The following is a 25,850-nucleotide window of genomic DNA, read 5'->3' on the forward strand; positions in this document are numbered from 1 at the left end:
GTGAATCGAACCCCGGTCTTCCACGTGACAGGCAGAGATACTGTCCACTATACTAACGAAGATTGGTGTAATACCAAGATCGACCACGTGTATCAAAGTGTGGCGCTGTTCTATTGGGATTAATTAACCAAATCATTAGTTGTATTGTCTTTGTACAGTGATCTGGAATTTGAGAAATAATCTCTCCTGAGGCATTAGATTGACAACTTTGTGTTCCCTGAATGTACAAAGGCTTCAGATTTACTCAGAGTTTACTGCTCTGGGAGGAATCCTGATCCCAGCTGGGATTTTAAAAGTCTGATCCAGGTCGTCCACTTGTCCTCTTCAGACAATGTCGTCCAGCTCCTTGTTCAGGGTCCTGAAGTTGCTCAGGTCAGCTGAGACATGAAGCTGAATGTGGACTGACCTCTAGGTCCCTCTGGAGGACAGAGGGACCAGCCTCTCGTACACCTGAGCCACCAGACAGTAAGATGTTTTCATGACTTCTCTGAAGATGTATTAAAACCATTAGGCATTGGTCTTCTTTCTACTATTCAGTAAATGTTGAAAGTGAGGCAGCACTGAGTCAAGAGAAATAGCCTGAATAAAATAAAACATATTTTCATCAAGCTGAAATGATAAGTCAATAAATGTCCTATGAAGCTGCAACTATTTTGATGAAAATTCATCATTTTAGTGAAGTTAAAATAAACCAAAACTCTTTAGGTTGCATTTTATTTTAAAGTAGTTGAAAAGCCATATGAGGCTCTGAGAGATTGTGATGCACCATTCTCATCTTTTATTGTCTTAAAGTGTTCAAAGTAAACAGCAGATTAATTGATATTGAAAATGATAATGTAAAGTAACTACAACTTATCCGGAATATTACAAACACAGTGACGCTCATGAACAGTCTAGCCAGTCTTTTATTGTCAACATCATCATAGAACAAAGGCCAATGAACACAAATAATAATCATTATAATAATTAACATTTTTATTAATAATTATAGACATTTTCATCTGTAGTGCACTTAAAACCTCCACACTCTTCCTCCGTGTTAAAGGCAATCCAAGGTCAAACAATCTGCTGAGCTTTTTTTTTTCTCCATTGGAGTCGTTTGGTCGCTTCGTTCAGGAGTGATTAGGTGAAGAGCTCGGAGTTTCCTTTAAAAAAGCAGCCTGGTTGAAACGCAGAGAGACGTGGGAGCATTTTATCTGTGAGATGCTCTGTGTCTGTGAGCTGAGGGACATGGACGTCACACTTATTGCTTTAAGCAGCGTCTTGTGAGAGACAGTCTGTCTACATAAAGCAGAGCCTGTAGAGGATGGGGTGTTCTCTGGAACGTAGCCTGTTTAAAGGTTTCATACAAGATTGTACTTGGGACAAAACGTCCAGGGCAACGAAACTAAAAATCGGAAATGCTTGATTTAATCAGTGGGTTGAAAACTTAATTTCCTATAACTTCATTCCTATCTTGACAAGAACATATTATTAATTCTTCCCACAAAAAAAAACAAACAATCGTTGGATCATCCTGTGAAAAGACCTCAGGCTGTTGGTTGTTTGAACTCACTACAGAGACGATGAAGAGATGAAGCCCTGGAAGCAAAATCAGTCACAAGACATTTTCTGTTTTTAACTCTGAAGGAGTTTCAGAGCAGAAACTCTTTTAAAGAGCAACAGACAATAACACGTGACTAGATCAGTGGTTCCCAACCGACGCCTCAGGATCCAAATGGGTCCTCAGAGAAATCTGAGGGGTTACGTGATGATTTAAATAAAAAGAAAAATAAGATTTTGCCACATTTTCTATTACTTATCCAATGTTTTCTTTACTCTCGTTAGATACTGGGGATTTCACCTCTTTGGGTTTCTGAAAATCCTTCAATAAAAGATTTTAACATACAGACAAGGGAGAGGTGTCAATGTTCTCATTTAAGTCTGAGCAAAAGAGCGCATGAGTGCAAATAAGAGCAAATCCAAAATGTTGAACTATTGCTTTAAGGGGTGTGAGCCAAAGAAAGTTGGGAACCCACTGAAAGATTTCAGTCCGAGAAGTGACTCATGTTTCTGCTGCACTGACAGACTCTAACGTTTTGGACTAACACCCTTCACAATGCAGTGTGACCCAGGTGACAGGAGCTTCATTAAAGAAACAGTGAAGGTTCGAACAACTGAGCATCTGAAAAATCCCCCAGAGAGTGATCCATGACTCCCCAACAACAGACAGGACGTCAGTGCAAATCGCTGGACTCTATTATTCCAAAGCTGTTCGAAAATAACAGGCAAGTGCTGATTCAGCTGGTGCACATCATTTGTTCATGGTTGCATGTACAGCAGGTAGACGTGTGTGTACATACACACTCTCTCTCACACACACACACACTCTCACACACACACACACACACTCATATTCACACAGCTCTTTCTAGGAACCACACAGGCTCACAAAGCAGCACTAAAGCAGAGCATTTGCAGTTTTAAAATATTTTGCGACACTGACTCTGAGACCTCTACCTGAAGTGTAGTGCTTCTATCAATCCAGCAGCTCTGCCAGATTTGAGTTCATTGGTCCTAGAGGCACGTAATCACGGCTAAAACAGCTTAAAACAAAACACTAAGGATTAATTCATTTTAAAAATAAAAACAAACAATTCAGTATAAAGGGCAGGATAGCTTCAATACAGTGTCTGTACTGGAAATCAGTCAAATCATAAAACAGATCTAAACTTTGAATTAGTTGCTATTTTCTCCTCTTTTCAAATAAACTCTGTCATTTTAATTCACAGAAACAAACTTCAGCTAAGCCAGTAGCCAGTAAAAATCACCCGAGTCAAAGCAGTTGCCAGAAGCTGCAGCTGTAGGAAAGATAAATATCAAACCTGGGCACAATACTCTGAACAAATACTTCTTTTCTGATCTATTTAAATGTGAAAAAATATATTGATTTTACCACAGGAGACGTGACTCTCAGGCCCTTTTCACACATTGGACATTCAAATGAATTTGAAGTTGATTTTGTATTTTTGCAGCGCTGCTCCAAAAGGGGAAACGATGTGTTTTCAGCCCTGTCTGTTTGTTGGTTGGCTTGTTTGTTTGTAAACAAGGTCGGACAGACACCACAGGACGGATTACCATGAGACGTGGAAGGAGGAAGGATGCGGTTTGGGTCAGGGAAGGGCCCAACCAATTTTGATGCAGATCCTGATCAGGGGGAAGATCCAGGAATTTCTTTTCACATTGTGAGATACGCCGTTTGTCGGTTTGCCAGATAAGGGTGCTCTTCAACAGTTCTGCAAATTCCTCAAGAAATAATGCAGAGATCTTTCATGCAGAAATCTGTAGAATGCTAATATCTATGAACATGTGCAATTTGGTGCAGATCCACGTAATGATCCAGATTCTGAAGTATTTTTAGGGGGAATTATCTTTATTTTTTTAGCAGGATTACGCAAAAACTCCAGAACTGATTGTCATGAAATTATGTGCAAAGGTGGAACATGGCCCAAGGAAGAACCCAAACAATTTTGTAGCAGATGTGAATAAATGGGCGGATCCAAGATGTATTTTCCCACTTTCCCAGTTTAAGTCTTTAAGCCTCTCTGTGTGCCTTTCTAACTAAGCATTGTTTCTCTCAGGTTCACCAAAGCATAATTAGAAAACTGCCATGCCATGGAAGGAATTATTATGTTTCATAACAGTCACTTAATTTCTATGTTTAAATGACCGTAGCCTTTGTTAAAACAGGATGAAGCGTTAAATGCATGTGTGAAAAGGGCTTGGAGAAATAATTTATCTGAGAATCAACAGTGGCCACGTTCCTTTTCAGCTCATGTGACACAACTGATGACTTGATGTGGTAAAGCCTGCTGAGATCAAAACAGCTGTTTGCAAAGAGTATAGTCACCCAGGTCTGAGAAGACTGGAACGGAAAGAGAGGTGGTCAGTGACTACAATCAAGGTCGTGTTGTGCTCTTCTTCTTCCTCCTCTGAGTTCCCTCTGTTACCGGCACTAGGTCCCTCCTCCCTCGTCTTCTTGTTCCTCCATGTTTTTCCGTGCCATCCTCTCTCTCCGCTCCGCCAGCCGCAGACATCGAGGGCATTCTTTACCCGCCCGGAAGCAGTTTCGATGGTAACACGCATGACACTCTGGAAAGAGGAGGAACATCACAAAAACAAAAGTTAGTGACGGAGCGGTACAAAGGGGTTGTGGCACAAATGTGTCACCAATTATCAAAGGAAGATCTTCACAAAGAGCAGCTCTCGTGTTACTAAAACAAACAATGCGGCTGTGTTCACATAAGCCAAGCCAGTTAAACCAGTTTGACGACACAGCAGCCAATCACGATGAGACCTGGGGGAGGAAAGGTGAGGTGAGGAGTATAAAAGGCAGAGGAGTGAAAAGCAGCGAGACAGAAGGGAGGCGGAGGCAGGAACGTCGGAAAGCTGACATACTAGGACACACACACACACTCCACCCTAAACCTGTTCAGACACCTTTAGTGCGTCAAAAAATCTCTCAACTTATGTGCTTCGACACAAACTTATTTCCTGTATGATTTTGTTCCCGTTTCCAAAACTAATGAAAATAATGAAGAGTGGATGAAATGACAAGCCATTCAAATTCAAAAATAGTGTTTATTTCAGGTTCACATGAAAATGGAACTTAAATAATAGCAGGCAGATCTAAAGTCAACTAAAAAGCATAAATTACACATTCAATATGACACATGGCACATCGCATTATTAAGAATATTCCTTCGACAAAAATCTAAATGAAAACAAAATAAAAAAAACAATCAGACGAGGCAGCAAAACAACTGGAATAATGTTTCCTCTGCGGTCAAGTCTACATTAAATATAAAACTACTTTTGAATGAACCAATCAGAGTAATCAGCTCAAGTAGTGTTCGGTTAGACTAAAAACATGTGCAACAGACTAGTGTCACAAAAGTCCAAACTGAAATTCATGACCAAAGCAAACTGAAATGTAAACGTCTAGAAGAGAACACACCATTTTGGTATCATTTTCCATCCCTAGCACGAGAAATCATCTCGATATTAAGCTGCAATCCATCTCTGACCGACAGGAAGTGAACAAGACCAAAACAGCACAGAGCTCAGAGCCGAAGACGTGAAAGTAAACCAGCAATGCATCACCAGCACTTAAAGAATCAAGGCCAAAAGATATCCATCACCAAATAGCTGCCAAAACATATCTTCCCTCCACCATTGCAAAGACACGAGACACCAACACAACCAGAGCTGGTAACACAGCAACAAACAGGAGCAGTGAGAGAAGAAACGAGTGAGAAGAGTGAGAAATGTCTCAAACCAACAGTCAGACGAAAGAGTGTGAAAAGGGGAGGGAGAGCGAGAGAGAGAGCGAGAGAGCGAGAGCGAGAGAGAGAGAGAGAGAGAGAGAGAGAGAGAGAGAAATAAAGATGTAGGATTGCACAATTAATCAGGATGAGATGATTGATACCACTCTTCAGATTTTTTTGGTGGTTCACAGATCGAGCAATAATATATCATTTAATCTTTAAATTTATCAATATGCAGATATTGTTGAGACAGGCTGCGGTTCCTCTTTTTTACCATTGTCATTATCAGAGCCCGATCAGATCAGCGATCAGAACCCGATCACTACTGTACGAACCCTGGCTCCGAATGTGCGAGATGACAGGGTCCATATTTTGGCGTAATGTCTCTACGGTGGGAGGGAGCGGAGTCGCGTCATCCTTCTTTATATATGGTCAATAGTCATTCAGTCAATTCGCTGCTATGATATGTGAGTGGTATCAATGATTGCTGCTTGACTACTACATTTTCCAATATATGGTAAACATTGCTGTCAGGATGATGGTGGTGATGTTTTTGAAATTGTGCAGCCAAGACAGTATCAAAAATGTACAGAACTACTAAAAACATGTAAACAAGATGAAGGCGTTAGTAAAGAAAACCTCTGTAAACCTTAATTAACTAAAGACTTTCGCTTTATACGTTCAGACGAGGAGAAATGATCAGTATCTGGGAACATACAAGATGCTGTTCCCTGAAATATTAACTCTTCAACTACTCTATGTGTAGATCTAATTCTTTGTAGCTTGAATATACCTCCGTTTTTCATTTTTCTTACTCTTGTCCTCCGCCTCTCTCAGTACATTCATCTGTGTCGTTTAGCTCTGCGCTCTCTCCACCCTCCGTCTTGCTCTCCTCTTCTGCTCCCTCCCTCATCTTCCTGCCTCGGCTTACTCTCCTGGCTTTACGAGTTTTGCGACCTCTCCAGTTCGTCCGGGTGATGGTCGACTGTTTTTGGTCGTCCCCTATTTCTACCTCTCTTTTTTCATCCCCTCCCTCGCTTTTAACCTCCTCTCTGACTTTCCCTCTGAAGAAAACAGCTGACAGCTGATGGGGTTTTAGCAGTTTCATGATTGTAAATTTCTCCCGTTTTTCTGTACCAGCTCCTTGTATTTCACCTTTGTCTTGCTTTTCATTACCCTCATCAGTCTCTCTCTTGCTTTTCGCCTTCTCCTCGGTTCCTGCTAGTTTCTCCAAAAGTCGATTTTCAGACTCCACTTTAATTTCTGTTTTCTCTTCACACTCTGTCTCTCTTTTGGAGAAAACCTTGGGTCGACGGAAAAGCCCTGATAGCTTCCAATGTCCTTTTGTCTCTTGACCAACTTCATCGAGACTCTCTATGCTGCTGCATGTCTCACTCTCACTATCTCCTTTTGAGATTCTCTTCTTTAATCTGTCCAGTTGAAGAACTTTCAATAAGTTGACTTTTTCCCTTCTTACTTGCCCATCTCTCCCTTCCTGAGCATTTACTTTCTCTTTGCTGGACACCTCATCTTGTTTAATTCCTATCTCCTCTCCCTCTTCCTCCGTCTCTGACGTCCCTCCAGTCATCTCCTGCTCCTCTTCATCTCCTTTGCCCCTAGAGAAAACATTGACCAGCTTTACTCTCTCCTGCCTCTCTTCAACCATGTCCCTTGACACTTCCCTCGTCTTTTCCCTCTTCTCCCGCTCTCCCCTCTTCTCCCCCCTATACACTTCTGTGTCTAAACCCTCCTCCCCTCCCTCCCCCTCTCTCCGGTCTCGAGAAAGGGCCTTTGCCAGCCTACGGGGGTTGGAGATCTTCCAGTCTCTCCAGGTAAGAGGAATGAAGGGTGTGCGGGGGTTGGGGGCTCTCAAGCCGCCCAGGCCTGCCGCCAGCAGAGAGGGCTCACCTTCGCAGCGCTGGCACTTGTTCAGCTGAAAGGGGAAGATGATGTCTTTGTCGTTGCCGCAGAACTCGCACACAAAACCCTTCGCCTGGCAAAGCTGCGGAGGAAGGAAGGACAGAAACATCAAACATGGTTTCGAAATATCTGGTTGTTTACTGACTTCATAACAATTATGTAACTGATCTATCAATTTGAATCACTGTGACAAATCACCATGGCACAATTAAAGGTCACAAAAGAAGCAGATGCTCATCTTACCACACAACCATCTACGTGCACGGTACCAAGTTTAATCAGCTCTTTCATCCGGGGGGCCAGTTCTCCGTTGCGCACAGCACTGAGGTCATTGAGGGAGAAGAGGTGAAGGTCCTCAGTCAGGTGACCTGGCAGGCTGTCGAAGTGGTCCAGCACCCTAAGGGGAAGGACACACACACACACACACACACACACACAAAGACACCCTGAGTTTAAGATGCCTGTCTGAACGAGGAGAATAATTTTGTGTGATTTCAAAATGATTGTGAAACTCAGAAACATGCAGCAACAAGTTATCGTATACCCTTTAGCAAAGCGACAGGTCTTGAAGAGATTTTTCATGTGGAACAGCTGCACCCTCAAAACCTAAATGAAACAAAAGATTACTTTAACATACAATCAAGTAAAGAAAAACACACAGTCATAAGTTGCTAACAGACATGCACTGAACTCCAAACAATCTCCTGAAATTATCCGGAGGGGCTGTATGTGAGAACACAAATGTGCAAGTCAGTTGCTATGGACATTCTCCTACTAGCCCTCCAGTAAAAGCTCTGAGTGATGAGTAATGCCCAAGTTAGCCCATGTGTGATTACAGCAAAAAATGTGAGTGTGTTGGCAAAGTCTCTGGACAAGTCTAGACCCATTGTCCAGAGATCTTACAGAGTTCATGTCTGAAAATGGCTGAAGAGAGAAATATTACCAACAGTACCTTTCTGTTAAGGTGTTAAATATCCTGTGTTAGCTGATGGAGGTGGGCAAACACTACATTTCTCTTCTCACCATTTGCATGTCCTTTAAGTAAAAGCTACAAATAACCCTTATTAATCCATGAACCTTAAACCAACACTCTACTGAGATGGTCAGAATTCAAAACAACATTTAATTAGTTCACACCAAATTATATTTGAGGCACTCTTCAAAAGAAATAGATTACTTAGTGATAGTAGATTACAGCTTTGGAAGGTTTGCTCCTTCATTAAATTAAATAATAGGTAAGGTACTGTGTGGTTTAGACAGTTTAGCACCACTGCCGACCATTGAGCTGCAACTCTGAGGCAATTAGTCTTTTTTTAGCCTCCTTTCAATGGGAGCTGTTGACGACATGAATGGTTCTATTCATTCTGATTTCACACCCTGATTACTGGACTATTTCCAGCTTCAGAATCTGTCACAAGTTTGTCATTTTACAATTAGGACACTTCATGCTCGGTAATGAAGTAATGATTTATGTCCAAAGTTTGTATTGAACCATTTATCAGATGTTTGAAAACGTGAAATGTTTGAAATAATTTAAACTGTTGTAAAAGTTGTTGTGGTGGGACACTAGAAAAAAATAATTAAACGTAGGCTAAATTTACAACCATCTGGTTAATGACAAATTTTCCATCCCTCTGTGGTACTCACCCGTACAGCCTCCAGAGGTTTAACCTTCTTGTAGAGGCCGCTGTTGATGTCATTAGGGTTGAACAGTGGGTCTCCAGCAATCTTGCTCAGAAGGTCACGGGCAAAGTTGCTGACGTAGTACTTGCTGAAGTCCCACTTCCTCAGCACTCGACCGGGAACCACCGCCTGGGCGTTCTCATGGCAGCACTGACAGAAGTAACGGCCGAGGTACTCACAGTAACGCAGTCGCTTAATATAGTCTGAGGTGGAGAGAGGCAGCAGAAACACAAGCAGTGAAGAGGTGAGTGTTTTTAATGGACACAGCGTTTGAGCACAAAAGTAAAAGTATCTCTGCAAAGAATTTCTATACATAAGTTAAAACTTTTAAGCCAGCTGATTGAGTTGGAACGAGACTTGCTCTAAGTCTTACAGTTGCACTGTCTGCTTGTAAAATGTAAGTAACCACAAAAATTGGAATTGCAAATGTTAAAAGAAATTCAGGAACGAGAAAATCCTTTCCCGTTTGGTCGTACAGAAGAATTTGTGGGATTGCTAGTCAAACCTGGGTCGATGCGGGTGCCACAGCCAGCGCAGCGGTAGTTCTGTTTAGCCACAACTATCTTCTTCCTGACAGGGAAACACATTATAGAAACATATTAAGAGTGAGGACAATCCATATTTCAGAGTTCAAAAGGCTTCACATTACAGTCACTTTGTTTCTCTACAGTTATTGTGAGAGGTGTTACATAATGAGATGAAACCTGCAGTCTCATTATGAAGTTCTGAACAAGAAAAGTGACGCCTCAGTCTTGAGCCACCGAGACAATTTTGCTATAATTTGCAGCTTATAAGCAAAATAATCATTTTGATTAGTTAACCAGAGCTCTGTTGGTTGTGTCATGGCACAGCTGAAGCAACAGCATGTGAAGGGTAGACTAAAACAGAAAGGAACAAAAGAAAAACCAAAAAGTGTCAATATTAGCAAAGGAAGGTAACACTGGATGTGGACTCACTTGGGGGCAGGGTGGATGTTGAAGATGATCTGCGGTCGCGGCGGTGCCCACTCGAGGTTGCCTCGGACACGAATCCTCAGCTTGTAGATGTCTGCGTGTTCACCATCGTCAGGTGAGATCGGGAGAGAGTCAGGGATGGGCAGCAGCTGGGTGACAGCAAAAAAAGAGTTGTGTGAGTTCACAGGTTCCTTGTGTTTGGAACTGTCTTACAGACTTCTCTAAGTTATATCGGTCATTGTAAATTTTGTGTCATATAGTGAAAATATAGTACGTAAGCAAAATGTTGTACCTTCTGTGGAGCGTCGTGTTCTGGGACCAGCCAGTCCAGCTCCGAGGCAGCAGGAAGCTGCATGCCCTCAAACTGCCTGAGCAAACCCATGGCTACTGACTCAGCAGAGTTAGACTGAAGGAAGGATGGAGAGCTGAAAACACACAGAGAGGAGATTCTCTTAGATTAAAAAAAAAAAGTCCTTGTTTAGTTTTTCACTCATTCAATAACAATTTTTTACATTATAAAAATAATAGACAAGTGTCTGCATAACTTACATGGACTCTGAGCTGAGAAAAGATCTGCTGCTCACACTGCGCTTTATGTCTGCATCTAAAAGACAAAACAACAGTTGAGTAATAGATTTGAGCAGCAAGAAGCAGAAACTAGTAGAAATGCTTTTTAACCACCAGCCACAGAGACTACAAGATTTTCAATAGTTGTAGTAAAATGCAAATGTTATGATTTCTAGAGAGAAAAAGAGAAGAATGGCTGATTCTGTCTGGACAAAAATGTACCAGCAGTTGGCTGGTGGATGGTGTTCAACTCTCACCACTGCTAAAGTGGCATCATTTGTTATAGCTAAGCAGCATTAATTAAAAAGAAGAAATGACTCATCAGAAAACAGGTAAATAAAAAGGGAAGACAAGTTTCCCTTTAAAAATACTTTTGTGTGAATTTCCCTGACAAAACAAAAATCACATCTGATTATATTCAAACATATACGTGTATTTTATCAGGGAGCAAGCAGGAAAGAGATGTTCTGGTAGATCAGAGATAAGACAGACAACATGTGAAAGTAAAGACATTAAGCTGTAGAGTTTGGCAGAGCAGGAGACTTCCTGCATGGATTGATGTTTGCTGACACTGGTTAGATTCAGAGCAAAGAGCTGGACAAGGAAGTTTGTCAGCAGCAACAAAATCGTCGATGCATAGAGACGAATCAGTTTGGCCTGAAGAGTGAGTGAAGTTAAATAATTTTCTGATTTCTCATTTGTTCTGATGATTTAGGAAGATTGTCAGCTGTAGAGTTTGTAGAAGACACAGGAGGATTTGTATCACCGGCACAAAAAGCACATGTGAGCAGACAGAACGTGTTGATTCACTTTCAGTCATTTAGTGTCCAGAGAAATGAGGTGCAATTGCAGCACAATCAGGTTATTTAGGAGGAATAGTTTATCACTGGCATAATACTGATCAATTAATATACATATATAATTACAAAATCAGATTGATGTAAATTCGATTCAGATTCATCATTCAAATCAATATTCAACCTACTGCTGCTTCTCCTGACTAGATTTAGAAATCAAGTACCAGTATGTGTCTGCCCAAATACCTTCACATCAATTAAGTAAGTTGTAATTTCATATAATGAGGACAAAATAACATCAGGCATACAATTTCAGATCTTGTTAAATAGTTTTTGATTATGATATGGTTACTGGATTTAAATGTAGTTACTTTGATTAAGAGAAGTTGAATTGATCTGGGTATTAATTAAGGAATTCCATGTTAAATTCAGCCTAATATGAACAGAAAGGTGTATCACTTAAAGCAGCAGCAAAACAGTATATTTTTGACTAATCACAACATTATCTCAGACAAAATCTCAATGTTAGGTTTCCTGCTGTATCAGAGTGTGATATTATATTGACATATTGTCCAACTCCAATCAGCTACACTCATGGTCATGATGAGACAGACTGTGTGTCTTCAATAAAATACACACTTTGTTTCAAGCTGTCCTCAAAAAAGAACCACTGGTCCTGGTTTGACTTCAAACTTTAAAAGGAACAACAAGGTGGAAGATGTGTATGTGACAGCAATCACACCTCATTCTCACTGGGACCACTTTGGACATGATGAATAATTGTATTCATGGATGGATGGATGGATGGATGGATGGATGAACACCCGAGTTATAGTCAGCACAAAATGAAACTTGTTATCTCACTCGTCTCCTCATGAGCCTCTCTGAACTCTAACATGCACCAAACTACCAGAATCCTGGAGCTCTGAGCAACAAGCGCAGACAAAAGCAGACAAGCGCACAATCCAGCTGAGGTGAGGAAGCAGCTGGCTCAGCTCCAAACCGAAAACTGACAGCATTCTCCGCCCTGCTATGTAAACTTTTTTATGTGGATACTGTAGAGCTGGATCATCGGAGAATAAATGTTTTCATCTAAACCAAAACGGCCACTGAATTAGAACAGCTGCTGTGACTCTCTCAACAGCTAATTATTAATTCAAATGGTAATATATTCTTATTGACAGATGATTTACTTCCCTCTACAGGGTACAAAAGTTTGAATTTTAAGTATGTAGTCAGTATGGTGTTAACTTCCAACTGTAAGTAGTAGCAGAAGAATATTACTTCCACCAAGGAGGTGATGTTCTTGCCCCTGTCCATTTGTTTGTTTATTTGGTTTTTCAAAAGGACCCGTGAAAAGCACAGGACAGATTTCCACGAAACCTGGTGGAAGGATGGGACTTTGACTAAGAAAGAGCCAATTAGATTTTTACGTGCATCCGAATGAAGGGTAGGATTTTTCACCAATTTCCCAGGGAATATTTTATGGATCTTGAATCAGGCATATTTAGAGGGCTGATAATTATGAGTGTGTGAAATTTGCTGCAGTTTGATTGAATTCGAGGGGTCTGTTGGGCCTCGGCAGTGCTATGCGCTTCATCGAGTGACATTCAAGTTGTTCAATTATCCATCACTGACCTGGATTCTTTGGTTCACATTTGTTTCCCTCATCATCAGCATTAAAACTACTAAGTAAATCAAATCCAAATTTGTCACTGTGAAAAAAATATGTAATGCGAGTCCTGCTACAGTTGGCATCGTACCTAAGACACAATTGGAGTAGTTTTCACCGCAAGATCTTATACAAACTGTATTGGTAGAAATCTAATATGAAAGCTGAAATGATCAGTTTGGAGAGGAGCCATCAGCTTCCTGTCAGAGCAGCACTGCCTCAGTAAACAGTATGTGTGCATCTGTGGAGCCTCGCCCACACGTCCAGCCTGCAGATACCTGAGAAGAGGGAGGCGAGTGACAGGGAGAGGCCGTTCTGAGACACCGCCAGCAGGGACTGACCCTCGCAGCCATCTGAGAGACAGAAACTAACACTCAGCACAACCATCACCACACGCACAAACATTTCAACACTCCACAGAGACGTGTGTCAGTGTCACAGGCAAACATGCTACAGCTTAGTACACTGCACCCATACTACACATATGGAAGTAATACAGCTCCAAGATACAACACACGTGTCTATGCACATACTGCAATACTGAGAGGTGCAGACACAATAAACACATTAACACATAAAGATATAAAAGTCAAGTACATTATACATGCACAAAGAAAATCCCACAACCCATGTTAGTGGTATCAAATGTTTAGATATTTCTCTCTGTTAGTGTCTCAGAAACTTTCATCTGTTTCCTCAACTCAGAGGAAATGTTTTGAAAATGACAGCGTAGAATATAGTAGAAGATTTCCAACACAAACAACACCCTTCAAACCTATTTATGACCATAATAATCCTAGATATGCCATCTTTCTAACTGTAATGTCTGAATAAATAGCAACACTAATAAGACAATTTTACAGAACTAACACTGCAGACTATCATTCTGTGACCTTTGAAATCAGACTACCATGTTTACAGTCCATGTTAAAGGGTGATATGAAGACTGCAAGATGATGAGGTTATGAATTATGAATGGAACACAAACATACTCATTCACACAGAAAGAAAAGGATTTCCTTGAAGGCATCATGTGCATTTTGGATTTTAAAATTGAATACTTTATCCAAATAGATATTTTTCTATTGCCATTTTGCTTGCAGGGCTATACTAGCAACCCTGAATTCCATTTGAAAAAGGAATGGCTAATTGGGAACCTCATTACAAACTCATTTGTTATGTGTTCTGTTCCTCATGCTCCCTCATTCCCTCTCTCTACCTCTTAGTTCGCACTCCTCCACCTCCTCAGCTGAGCCTGAGTCCGACAGGCCCTGGTAGGAGTCCTGAGAGCTCCTCCTGGAGCCTCCACTGTCAGTGGAGTGAATAACTGCAGGAGAGGAAGATAAAACAAGAAGTACAAAAATAAAGAATCAGACACATGAGTGTATCAGATGGCTCAATATACAATTTTAATTTATACTATGATGCCAGTGGGGCTCATTTGTTGAGCCAGGGGAAATATTTGAGACTGAGACATACAAATCCCATTGAATACATCTTGTTGAGTGAAGGATCCAAATTCACCAAACCAAACCTGTCAAGTTTTTGTGTAAATCTGCGATTGATTTGCAAAAATATGAAGTATGTTTCATATCTAATCTAAACCTGAATATCTAACATAAAATATAAACCCAGACCATGAGTTTTGTGAAGGAAACATCATGCACCTGTACAGATGACTATGTGTTTTATCTAATTGCATCCCAATACTTTCTTACTGGGGTGGGAGGTTGTGCAGGGTGGCAGGCGGCTGTGACGGATCTGTTGCCTGCGTAGGCGGATCTTCTGCTTCAGCTGCTGAATCTCACAGTCACTGTCTCCCTCCTCCTCGCCCTCCTCTTCCCGACGCCGCAGGTTGCACTTCATCAACTCGATTGCTGCAATAAGGGACTCGGAAATGCTGAAATGGGCGTTTTCCTGAAGAGAAAGACAGAGAAAATTAGATATCAGCTCAGGTAGAAGACTGACGTCATTGTTTTAACCCTCTTTTCTCTAAATTAGCCACATGAATTGTAGAATTGTAGTATTGAATTGTTCAAATAATTATAATTCTCCATTCACCAATTTGCATAAAAGTGTATATAACAGAGTTTGAACAATTAGAACTAACTGCAGATGTAATTAGTTATGAGCAATGTGTTTAAATGGACCACACTCTGACCTTTTCAAGGTCAGCACAGCTGCCAAAGTCCTGCTCTGACAGGTAGCTGATGAGGCTCTGGCCCTCTGACGGTTTCCTGAACATCCCATCTGGCACACTGCTGTACTGGGACCCATCTGAAGCACCAAAACATACAAACGAAGCACCATTACATTTTGTATGCAAGTGATTCAATGTTGGAATTTTAGGGTTATCTGTTTTAGCTTTCAAAATAAATGTTTGGCTTTTTGCACTTTAACAAACAGTTAGATAAAATATTACAAGATGTCATGACCTGTTTTTATCTAAATAATAAACTCACTATTGCACCAAGTCTGAAGTAGATATCATGGCCAATAAAATATTTATACTCACAAACACACCTAACAACCTTTCTATGAACTTACTGCTCAGGGTCCAGAGTCAAGTTAACAGACTGGCTGACACACTTACAGGAACAAACACATAAAGTTTGCAGTGGATTTTCTCACATCTTACTTAAACTTTAAAGAATCCCTGATTAAGACTAAATTGTATCTAGTTAAATATTGTTTACATATGTGCATGTTTGTGACTATAGTTTATGTTCTTATGCAAACAGAATAACAGAAAACTCACAAGACTCCATGTAGAGGGAACTTGGATCGCTGGAATCACTGCACTGAGGAGAGAAGGGGCTGTAGTCCTTCAAGCAGCATTCGTCAACGGGCGATTCTATGACACAAACGGTCCATGTTAACGGCCTGTTATCGAAATTCCAGAGTCGCTAAAATACATAATGAATTCTTAAAAATGTATGGGAATGCACAACATCATTCATACACAAACTTGGATTTGATGCATCATTGTTTTTGTATGAAACAATCAATAAGATCTATGGAAACGGTTCATTTCATTGCATGCAGAAACAAATAATGAATATGACTGTTGATGAGTGTTGACCCTTGTCAGTATAATGTGCGTCAATCAGTATAATCTAATCATAATAACATAGTTAACTGTACTATACTTAATGATGGTATTTTTCCTAAAGAAAAGGTATAAAATATACTTTTCACATTATTTTTCACAATGCCAGAACAAAATCCGGACGTTGACACACAGCATCTCTAATAACTTGCCATTTTAACACACCATCATACTTTCAATGAAATACTTAGACTTCATGAAAAATGTGTCCATGAACAAAAACAATAAAGTGATCATTTATGACTTTGTCAAGTCACTTGACCTGAATAAAAAACAGACTTAACAAAACAATGAAAAAAGAACGTCAATGACTAAAAGCACATATTATGAAGGTAAAGGTGAAACTGAAAATGAGAAGGGTGGAGAGACTTCATCACCATGCAGAGAAAAATAAAAAAGAAGGGTGGGGATAGGGGTCGAATGATGGAGTACAGTTAACTGCACTGCCGACCTTCAACCGGATCCTCTATTATTATGGTGATTTTTCGGGGGGCCCCTCCTTTCGCACAAACAGTAGAAAAAGACACCAGAGAGAGAGATAGAGCAGAGGGAGAAAAAGTTACCTCAAGCCAAGAGAGGGAAACAGCGAGCAAAGAATGGAGAAGTTAATACAGATATATTTAAAACATTCAGAGAGGAAGTGTGCATCTTCTGCGATAGAATGTGGCCCGACCACATGTTACTGAGCATGTTTCATTGTTTCATTTTACAAAGACAGTGTGCAAAAAAGGAAATGTTAAGGAGAGGTGTTTTTATCATCTTCAAAAAGATGGCTGCTCATTCTTAATTAGTTTAACCCTTCATTAAATGTATATATGTTTTTAAATATTAATCATCATACTCAGATTTCAGTTTAACTTTCTCTTTAATACAACATATCTTACATACTAGCTGTTCGAGGTTACCCTGACCTGCTGTCAAATGAGGTCCCTCCGAGTTAACTTACCATTCCTGAGTTTCTGATTGATCCCTGTGTCTGAGAACGAGCGGGTGTGTCCTCGGGACCCACGGCCCGACCCCCTCTGGACCTCAGAAAAAGACGAGCGCCGAGGTGGGGGCGGGGCCTGGGATCTTCGCTCCATGGAATGCCCCGGGGTCACACCCTGCTCGCTACTGTGGGTGGAGCTTTGGGAGTCACGGCGACTGCGTTGCCCCAGGTTACCGATAGCCAGGTACTCTGGCCCGTCGTCATAGTCACCATCACCAGAGTCCCCAGCTTCAGGTTGGGGATGGGTGGGCGTTGTGGACTCCTTTAGGGTGATACAAGGGACCGAGACGGAGCCGGGGGGGGATGTTATGCCTCGCTCGCTCTCCCCTGGCCTGGACACACACACCCAGGGAGGTCCGACGATGCCGGCAGGAGAGGTAGTGTCTGCAACACAACGTAAAGATGAGGTGAGGCGGGTTGAGAAAGATGATTGGATAGAAACAAAATTTAAGATTACAGGTCATATGCTGAATGCAAAATCATTGTTTCAAACTAGGTTATCAGCATTGTAATTTAATATTCTTATTTTCTACATGCATGCAATATATTTTCATTTTTCCTCAGTTAAATTGGATTTTCTATTGGGATCTGTGAATAAAAGTGATGTAAATAATGTATTTAATGCAAAAAAGGAACAATGATCCTAAAACATGCTTGGAGGAACCAGAGGAACTTGGTTTTTGTCCATTTTAGTGAGCTAGTTCAGGACATAGAGTTTTGGAGGCTTTATCAACACATTCTTCAGTAACTGACGTGGCCCAGAGACAATCAGGCCTCTGTAATAAAGTCAGTCAGTCTATTCTCAAACTGTAGTGCATTCATAGTGCCATCCCCTGATCCCATCTCCTCTCTCCATGCATATACTGATTGCAGAACAATGACAACTTTCCCTTCGTTTGTTTCACTCAATCAAAAAACTCAAAATCCTTAATTTAAACAGAGAAAAACACTCACAATCTGTCTGATGAGATTTTCACTGAATTCCTGATCCTAAAACTGACAACAAAGCCATAGCAATTAAGTTTTAGAATTGAATAATGACCCAAAGTGCTCGCTCTGTGTGAATATCATTTATCTCAGTTATCACTCCTTCTCCAGGTGAGAAACACAAAGACACATTTGCCAATTCAGACATTCACATAGCAAGTTATAATGCTTTATGTGATGCCTGTTACCTCACCTCCCATCACCATCATTTACATTAAAAAGTCCCAGAAAACATTTCATGAAAAATCCTGTATTTCATTGACTATTGAAAATAGTTAACAGACATAAATAAATTTAAAAAACAGGAAAGAGCCCCTATTAGCCGTTTGCATAGGTTGGTTGGGCATTAAAAGATGAGTGGTACAACAGATAAACAGATCAAAAACTCAACATGCTTTCCTCACTTGTGCTGTTGCTGTTTTGGGACCGGACTCCCGTAGAGGGTCCAGATTTGTGGCTGGTGAAGACTGCTTCACGCAACGAGCAGTTGGAGGTGGTAAGTCTGCGGTTTAGAGTTTCTCCTCTAGGCACTGCGTCACGGTTTCTCCAGGCCCCACCGGCCCCTGGCAACACACACAGGCTCTGGCTCTTCAACAGACCCAGACATTGTGGGCCCTTCAGAGGGGACAGCTGGAGGGTGAAAAGGAAGGGTATTAATAAATACAAAAACATGCGGCAGTTCTTCTTCACCACCACCAGGGCTTGTAAAATCACATTATGATTAACACCAAAGTATAAATAATAAAAAAAACAGATAAAGGATGAAAGACAAATTAACAAGTTACATACAATATTGAGACATGGCTCAAGCATTTAAGTAATTTCACCAGACGCACCCCAACTGTGTCTACTTGGGCCAGCAGTTTGGGATTGTTCTGTTCCACAGCTTCCAGACACTGAAACATGGCTGTCACGTGAGGCTCGCTCAGCAGAAACGCATCATCTGAAAAGATAAGAGAGATACAATAAGAGAAAAACAAAGGACGAGGGACGTAGACAGAGAGGGTGAACAAAAAAATAGTAGATGGAAAGAAAGAGAAATTGAAAGATGACAAAAGTTTGTATAGAAGGACAGGGACAGACGAAAAGGGGGAACTGAAAGTGATTTTAGACATTTCTTACTTTAGTTTACACTACGCAACAATGTCTCTTGTATTAAACTGGAACAACTCACCATTATAGTATTTACGTGCATGTCCCAGATGCCTGAGCAGAGGTCGGAGCTGAGCTGACAGCATGTGAACCTGTAAGCTGTGAAGCAGCCAGCGCTCGGCCTTGAAGCTTTCACCAGTGCTCTGCATCCCGCTGCTCAGCACCGGCTCCAGCTTACTGAACTGAAATGTAAAGCAGGTTTGTGAGGGAACAGTAGGCGGGGAAAGAAGCTGAAATGAGTAAAATGATTTCCATTTGAGTAAAAACAAGAATTCTAATAACCAGCATTATCTAACCTTGTAATGTTTGTTTTTGTTTGTAATCACTGTTTGTTATAAATAAAACAGCACAGTAGCCAGCGTCATGGGATCTTCTTCACTGGTGTTTCTGTGGTTGACTTTTATGTTGATGGCACAACAAACCAAATCGTCTTCTGTTTACTCTAAACATGATGTTTATAAGCAGCGCAATAAGGTCTAGCAGTCTGTATGCTATACTCCCATAGAACGCAATTTAATATCTTTTTCTTTGTCATGTCTTTCATGTGTATTTACTATAGAAATGTATTGAAAACTATTTAACTTATTACTTTCCACAGTAATATTCTTGCAATGTAATTTAGTCAACTTGAGGTAACCGACAGAAAATGTATGGATGCATAAGCCAATAAGGAATTAAATTAATTACTTAAATTGACTCTTGCCCATTATGAAACAATATCTTTTCTAGCTGTGGCTAGCGGGAGCAGGATATCAACTTTTTATAGATGTGTAACTTCTTCCGGTTACTTGCAACCACTTGCAAAAAAGGTATATCCTCTGAAACCAAGGGAACTGAATTGACTGATTTTTAAGATTAGTAGATACCGAGGTTAAAACAGGCCTGATTTGGTGTGATGCATTTGATGCCTTGAAACAAAAACAGTCAGTTGAAACACAACAGTGGAATGAGAATTGACAGAAACATATCAGCACAACACTAAGAGAGTGCCGACAAAATATCAAGAACAAATCATCTCATGGTGATTGTATCATGTCCCTGGTGGACAGAGAGGATCGAAAGAAGATTATTAGATTCCTTTGCTGTTACACAAAACTGTTTACACTCAACAGACGGGGCTGGAGTTAAAGGGTGACCGTTCTCCACAACATAACAAAACAGGGGAATCCAGGAAGTGTAGTGACTTTGCTATGTGATGATATAACACTGCACATAAAACTTTAAAAAAGTAGGAACTATGGTTTTTCCCTCGGCCGGCAGACAGACAGGTTCTGAAATTCAGCACCTTACGTTCACCGTCTAACAAGGAAAGCAAAACTAGTTTATCAGCTAAATGAGAATTAGTTTACTGCCACAGAGAGGCAAACAAAAAAAAATACCCTTACCAGTTTATTTCCTCCTAAAATGTACAAACTGAATTAGAGTGAGTACAAATGTCAGTGTTTTTCAGTAAACGTAGAACCTGACATTTTTAACCTGTTTAAAGGTTTGGAAAAACCAAGGCAACCAAATGACTCGTTATTAGGAGATAAACTGAAAACTTCAGTTTTGTCAGGGACTTACTTTCCCTTAAGCTGTGACATCAGTGCTTCTACAATACAAAATATTTCTCACACCTCATCGTCAAGATCAATGTCTTATATATAAAGTCATGATGGCTGATATGATGTGGAAAAATGTCTTTAAATGCCCAAGGCTTCTGTTGAGTACGTTCACGACCTGAGATCTCAAGATCAGAAAACCTTACACTGTTAAAATAAAAACAGCAGGCAATACAATCTGAATTAGAAAAAAAGCTCTAGTTTTGCAGTGTTTAGGCCAGTGATCAGAGATATATGTGCAAACTAATTCTTTAGTATTTACGTGCCACCCTGCATGAGGCTGTCGGTGACCATACCTGTTCAACGTGTGAGGCGAGGTGAGGGCTGACGTAGCGGACACACCACACAAACGGCCAGTAGTCTCTCTGCTTGTAGTAAACCTGCAACACAAAACCAGGTGTTCACATGACCCTGACTGAGAAAAGCAGCTTCAATAAACCCAATGAGTCATAATGGAGAGGGAGAGCGTCACATGTTTCAGTACCGTTCCCCTACACTTTATAAGGTCAACTGATGATTATAGGTTAAACCTCAATGATCATGTAAAAACTTCTCAAAAAGCTTGTGAAAAAAACAGTTACACACATTCCTACCAATGTGTGGGAAAGTAAGAAACTTTCCCAATTAAAAAACAGGTAAAGCTTCAGTTCCTGGTAATATAATTTTAAAAACATCTGTCTATAGGCTGTGTGTGACATTTCTCTTGTATGGTCCTACACTTTACACCAAAGCCCGATGTAATGTGACAGGTGTAAGATAAGTAATCTGGAAACATTGAGCTGATCAACACTGTATTTTGTTGTCTGGAGGTGCTGAATTGTTCCAAATGGGGTTGTGGGACACAGCTAGAACCAATACCCTCCATGTTCCATGTTCAATCACAAAACATGTCGAGACAAAGTTGTCGAGTGACCATCCAAATTCACAGGTTAAAGTTTCACAAATGCTAACTTTGACCTGTAAGTCTGCCAAAGCAAAGCAGGGTTCACTGCTGACGCTGATGAGTAATCTACTTTGCTTACAGATTGCACAAAACAAACAATTACAAAAGGGAGAGTGGCATCGGTCAGATCGGCTGACCTGCTCATTCTTCAAGCCGTGACTGAGGATGTTGTTCATGTCCTTCTGGAGCCGCTGCAGGCCGCCATAGCGGGACCACACATTGGGGTTGTTAGTGGACACGAGACCCTCCACTGTGGTCTTCAGGCTGGACAGCAGCTTCCAGTGCTCCCTCCTGGTAGAACAGCAGGAAGGAGAAAGGAAGGAAGTTTAGGAATGAGGAAGGAGGTAAAGAAGCGCGGGTGTCAGCAGCGTTGTGGCCTTCACATGAACAAAACCCCCTTTCAGAAAATAAAAAAATACCAGCAATTGAGTTGCGAAATCCAAACTCTGCACAGTGACTAACAGGCAATGCTTCACTTCAATAAATGTGTTAGCAGTGTTGCCGCATCCTTTCCTGCATTGGCACACACTTTCCCATAACTAAAAGTGTGAAGTCCGGCACTAAAGTTAAACCTTATCTTTAATACAGATATCAAAATCTGTTGATCAAAGAGTGTCGGATACAAAACTTAAAAGATATCAGGTCTCATCCCCTCACAGACAATCGATCACTGGCTCATATCCAGGAGTTCCTCTTTTTTCACCTGTAGTCAGCAAACAAACTGAAAGCTTTTCAAAGTGAGTCACTTAACTGTAGCAATGGGACAGAAAATATGTCAGATGAGGGTAAAGAGACTCTAGGGCACATCATTTAACTTGCCATCAGTTGCCTTTATATTTGTCATGTGCTTAAATGTATAAAAGAATTCACATATTTGGAGGATGGTGTAAATAATCCCTGTAGTTGGAGAAATCTGAAAAATTGAATTCAGGACACAGAGAACATACAACCTACACATGGTTGAATATGATATTTTCTTTTCCTGAAAGTCTAAAAAGATGAAGACAGTGCATATATAGAATATATGATTTGTGGGAAAATAAAGGTTTTGAATCCTCCTGAATGGCACATTTATGAACACCGGTCCATCTATAAAGCAGCAGTGCTGAGCAGCAGCATCACAAGGTCAGCTGCCGAGCCTACTAATCACATCACATCATTTAGCATGAAGACAGGGAGGCTGAATGTTAGAGATCATCTCCACATATTGTAGGGTGTGTGTGTGTGTGTGTGTGTGTGTGTGTGTGTGTGTGTGTGTGTGTGTGTGTGTGTGTGTGTGTGCAGATTTGTTTCTATTTTATCTCACTTTTAATTGTTCGACATACAAAGAGGATTAGAGTTATCACGAAGTACCTTGCTCATCTAGTGGTAGAATACAACTAAGTACTTCCTGAAGTACTGTTCTTAAATACAGATAAGAGGTAATTACTATTCTTCATTAAAAAGCTTCTTTATAATTCTACTTCATCATATGTCAGAATTAATATTGTATTTTTCACTCAACTAAATTTTCTGACAGTATCATGTAGTTGTTACTTTTCATATTAAGAATTTAACTAAAAGAAAAACACACTGATTTTATAAAACACAACACAATGTTACAGATTAAATCAGTTGTTTGTAAACTTTAATCTGATGAACGTTGATGATGAGTTGTTAGCAGTTCCACCAAAGACACATTTGTCCCATTTGTTCGGTGACCGATTGGAGGGGAACCACTTTACTAAACTAGCAGCATCTGGATCAGCTACAACAGCAAACTGTTTATGCAGCTATACAGTAGTTGCTTATGCACGCATGCATCAATCAGTTAATGTGATTTATTTATATATATAATAATATGATGTATTATAATGTAATTTAATATAATATAGGCCTCACAGGGGCCAATTTCCTGAGGAACAAGCAATTCTATTATTGTAACTTTAAATACATGTATGTACTGAATTCAGAACTACATCGGTACTTTAAGTTAAGAACATCAGTATTTCCCAACTTCCCTCATCCTCCGTGTACCTTAAATGTAGGCATGTATTACTACAGTAAATACTATACACAGTATGTACTGTATATGTAAATACACACTATATGTTCCCTGTTCAGAGTGAATTTCCTCAACTGTAGCTCTTGTTACAGCACATCAGGTTCAAACATGCAGGACTTGTGCAGTATTTACTCAAGTCAACTTCTACTGAACATGTGTAGAAAGTAAACACTAATGTTTTATAATGTCAACATATTATAAAACATGCACTTTTAGTTGGCTCGTTGCATTATTCGAACTTTATTTACAGCTACTTTCACTAATGTGAAAGAAATGTTTATTTAGATTTTACTAGATTTGACAGGTAGCTAGTTAGCGGTTAGCACAACCTAGCTAGAGGGGTAGTTAACAGTTAACTTAGAGCCAGTCAGTGGCAGTGATTAACAATGTCAGCATTAACAATGACTAAACTTCCACGACACAGACGTTAGTCAAACAGTTCAAGTGTCTGGTTGGAAAGATTGAAGCCGTAATGCTAAAGCTGCTGACTTCAAGCTGTCAAACATACCATGTCAGGTTAGCTTAGCCTAGCATTGTTGCTAGCTTCATAACTCCACCACCACTGCTGCTGCTAGAGATTTGTAACGTGGCTCAATTAAAGCGAGTTGCTGCTTCAAGAGTCGCCGCTGGTCATGTTGGATTAACTAGTGAGAGGAACCGTTTGTAATTGTGTTATTATTTATACAACCACGGTCCCTGTTAGCTGTTAGCTGTTAGCTGTTAGCTGTTAGCTGTTAGCTGTTAGCTGTTAGCTGTCAGCTGTCAGCTCACCTGCGCTCCTCCGCCTCTTCCTCCGCCGCGATCTCCATGTCCTCCGGGAGGAGCAGAGCTCCGTACAAGGCCGCCAGCTTCCCCGATATCTCCTCCTGCCAAGTGTGAAACAACGGAGTTCAATCGCAGAGGCAGGGCTGCTTGGGAGAATCAGCCGCTCCTCCTGTCCTCCTCCGCCGCCATGTCCGCCTGCCCCGCCCGCTCCTCTGAGCCGTGAATCAAAACAGTGCAGGCCGCATGACCCGCTCTCATCATCAGGGAGGGGGGGAGGGGGGCGGAGGTGTCGTCCTCCGCTCTGCCCACTTTATAACATCCAGGCTTTTACTGTGAAATAAAGCCACAGTAATAAACTCCTCTGCTGTTTGCTTCTCTGTGAGTGATGTGTTTATTCATCACAGACATGTGATAAGTACAATGAACTGTTAAAACCTGATGAATCAAAAACTAAAACACAGTTATTTGAGTCAATGCTTCCACCTGCTGTTACAATCTGGTGTGGTAACTATGACTCTGACCCCTGTTTGATCTCTGGTGCTTATGTAAAAGTATCAGTACATCTGCCAAAATACTCTTACAAGTAAAGGTGTTGGATGAACTATCAGACTTAGGTAAAAGTACCATTACATCTGTAAAAATACTTTGTTACAAGTGAAAGTCCTGGATGAACTGCTATACTTAAGTAAAAGTACCAGTACATCTAAAATACTCTAAATTTACATAAAATATCAAAGTAGGATTAAATACCCCATTTTGATGAGAGCTAGCCTTCATTATAACTAAATGATATTATTGGATTTTTATTTATCAGGATAATTTATTTTACAGTTTTCAAATGTGTCAAAAACAGTTTAACTTTTTCCCACTAACATATTATGAGATAAAAATACAGACACCAGAGAACAAGGTAAGAGAAAAATAATAATACCTAGAAACTCCTAGACGTCCATACATGTACCTTTGCCCAACAGTCTCCTTAAATTGAATCAAGATGCACCAAATTTCACACTTATAGAGGGAAGTCTCTTAAATTAGCCATATTCTTTCAATATCCATGAATTATTCCCTGTTATTGTACATGTATTTTTGTAAATTATTTAATACAAACTATGTGAGACAGGAGACTTTGGTGAAAGTGCCAACAACTCATACCCATTTGAAACATGACAAGCATGTTGGGAACCACCGGTTTAAACTTTATGACTGTGTTGTATTTTATCTATGTTAAAACTCAATCTGAATAGTAAACAGTGCACCCTGCAGTCAAATAAATTATTTTTAAATATATATATAATGATTAAGAAGTATAAAGTAGCACAAAATGGAGAACACTCAAGTACAATCGTACATCCTGCTCAAA

At 40.4% G+C, this 25,850-nt stretch overlaps 1 protein-coding gene across 2 annotated transcripts; it reads right to left on the reverse strand.

The window, feature by feature from the left end:
- Positions 1-887: 887 nt before the first annotated feature.
- rubcn (rubicon autophagy regulator) lies at positions 888-24,736 on the reverse strand. 2 transcript variants are annotated; one of them, XM_035176094.2, is made up of 21 exons: positions 24,494-24,736; positions 21,816-21,969; positions 21,032-21,115; positions 19,157-19,316; positions 18,819-18,925; positions 18,387-18,612; positions 16,954-17,379; positions 15,657-15,752; positions 15,060-15,175; positions 14,617-14,815; positions 14,118-14,225; positions 13,177-13,251; positions 10,412-10,466; positions 10,155-10,287; positions 9,866-10,011; positions 9,415-9,479; positions 8,874-9,112; positions 7,771-7,832; positions 7,470-7,623; positions 7,215-7,308; positions 888-4,131 (listed from the first exon to the last, which is right to left on the reverse strand). In XM_035176094.2, exons 1-21 carry the CDS (start codon positions 24,529-24,531, stop codon positions 3,995-3,997), a joined length of 2,874 nt encoding a protein of 957 aa, XP_035031985.1. In that variant the 5' UTR covers positions 24,532-24,736; the 3' UTR covers positions 888-3,994. The 2 variants fall into 2 exon arrangements, with proteins under 2 accessions (XP_035031985.1, XP_035031986.1); XM_035176095.2 differs by lacking the exon at positions 13,177-13,251 and having other exon boundaries at positions 24,494-24,735.
- Positions 24,737-25,850: the final 1,114 nt, after the last annotated feature.

This window comes from Hippoglossus stenolepis, chromosome 14 (assembly GCF_022539355.2).
Source record: "Hippoglossus stenolepis isolate QCI-W04-F060 chromosome 14, HSTE1.2, whole genome shotgun sequence".
NCBI lineage: Eukaryota > Metazoa > Chordata > Actinopteri > Pleuronectiformes > Pleuronectidae > Hippoglossus > Hippoglossus stenolepis.

Coding starts and splice junctions, on each gene's coding strand:
- rubcn (XM_035176094.2), bottom strand. CDS start 24,531: ATGGAGATCGCGGCGGAGGAAGAGGCGGAGGAGCGCAG. Junction 9,113..9,414: donor TGGCACCCGCATCGACCCAG/GTTTGACTAGCA, acceptor TCTCCACCTCAG/ACTATATTAAGCGACTGCGT. Junction 7,624..7,770: donor ACCTGTCGCTTTGCTAAAGG/GTATACGATAAC, acceptor CCTTCCCCTTAG/GGTGCTGGACCACTTCGACA.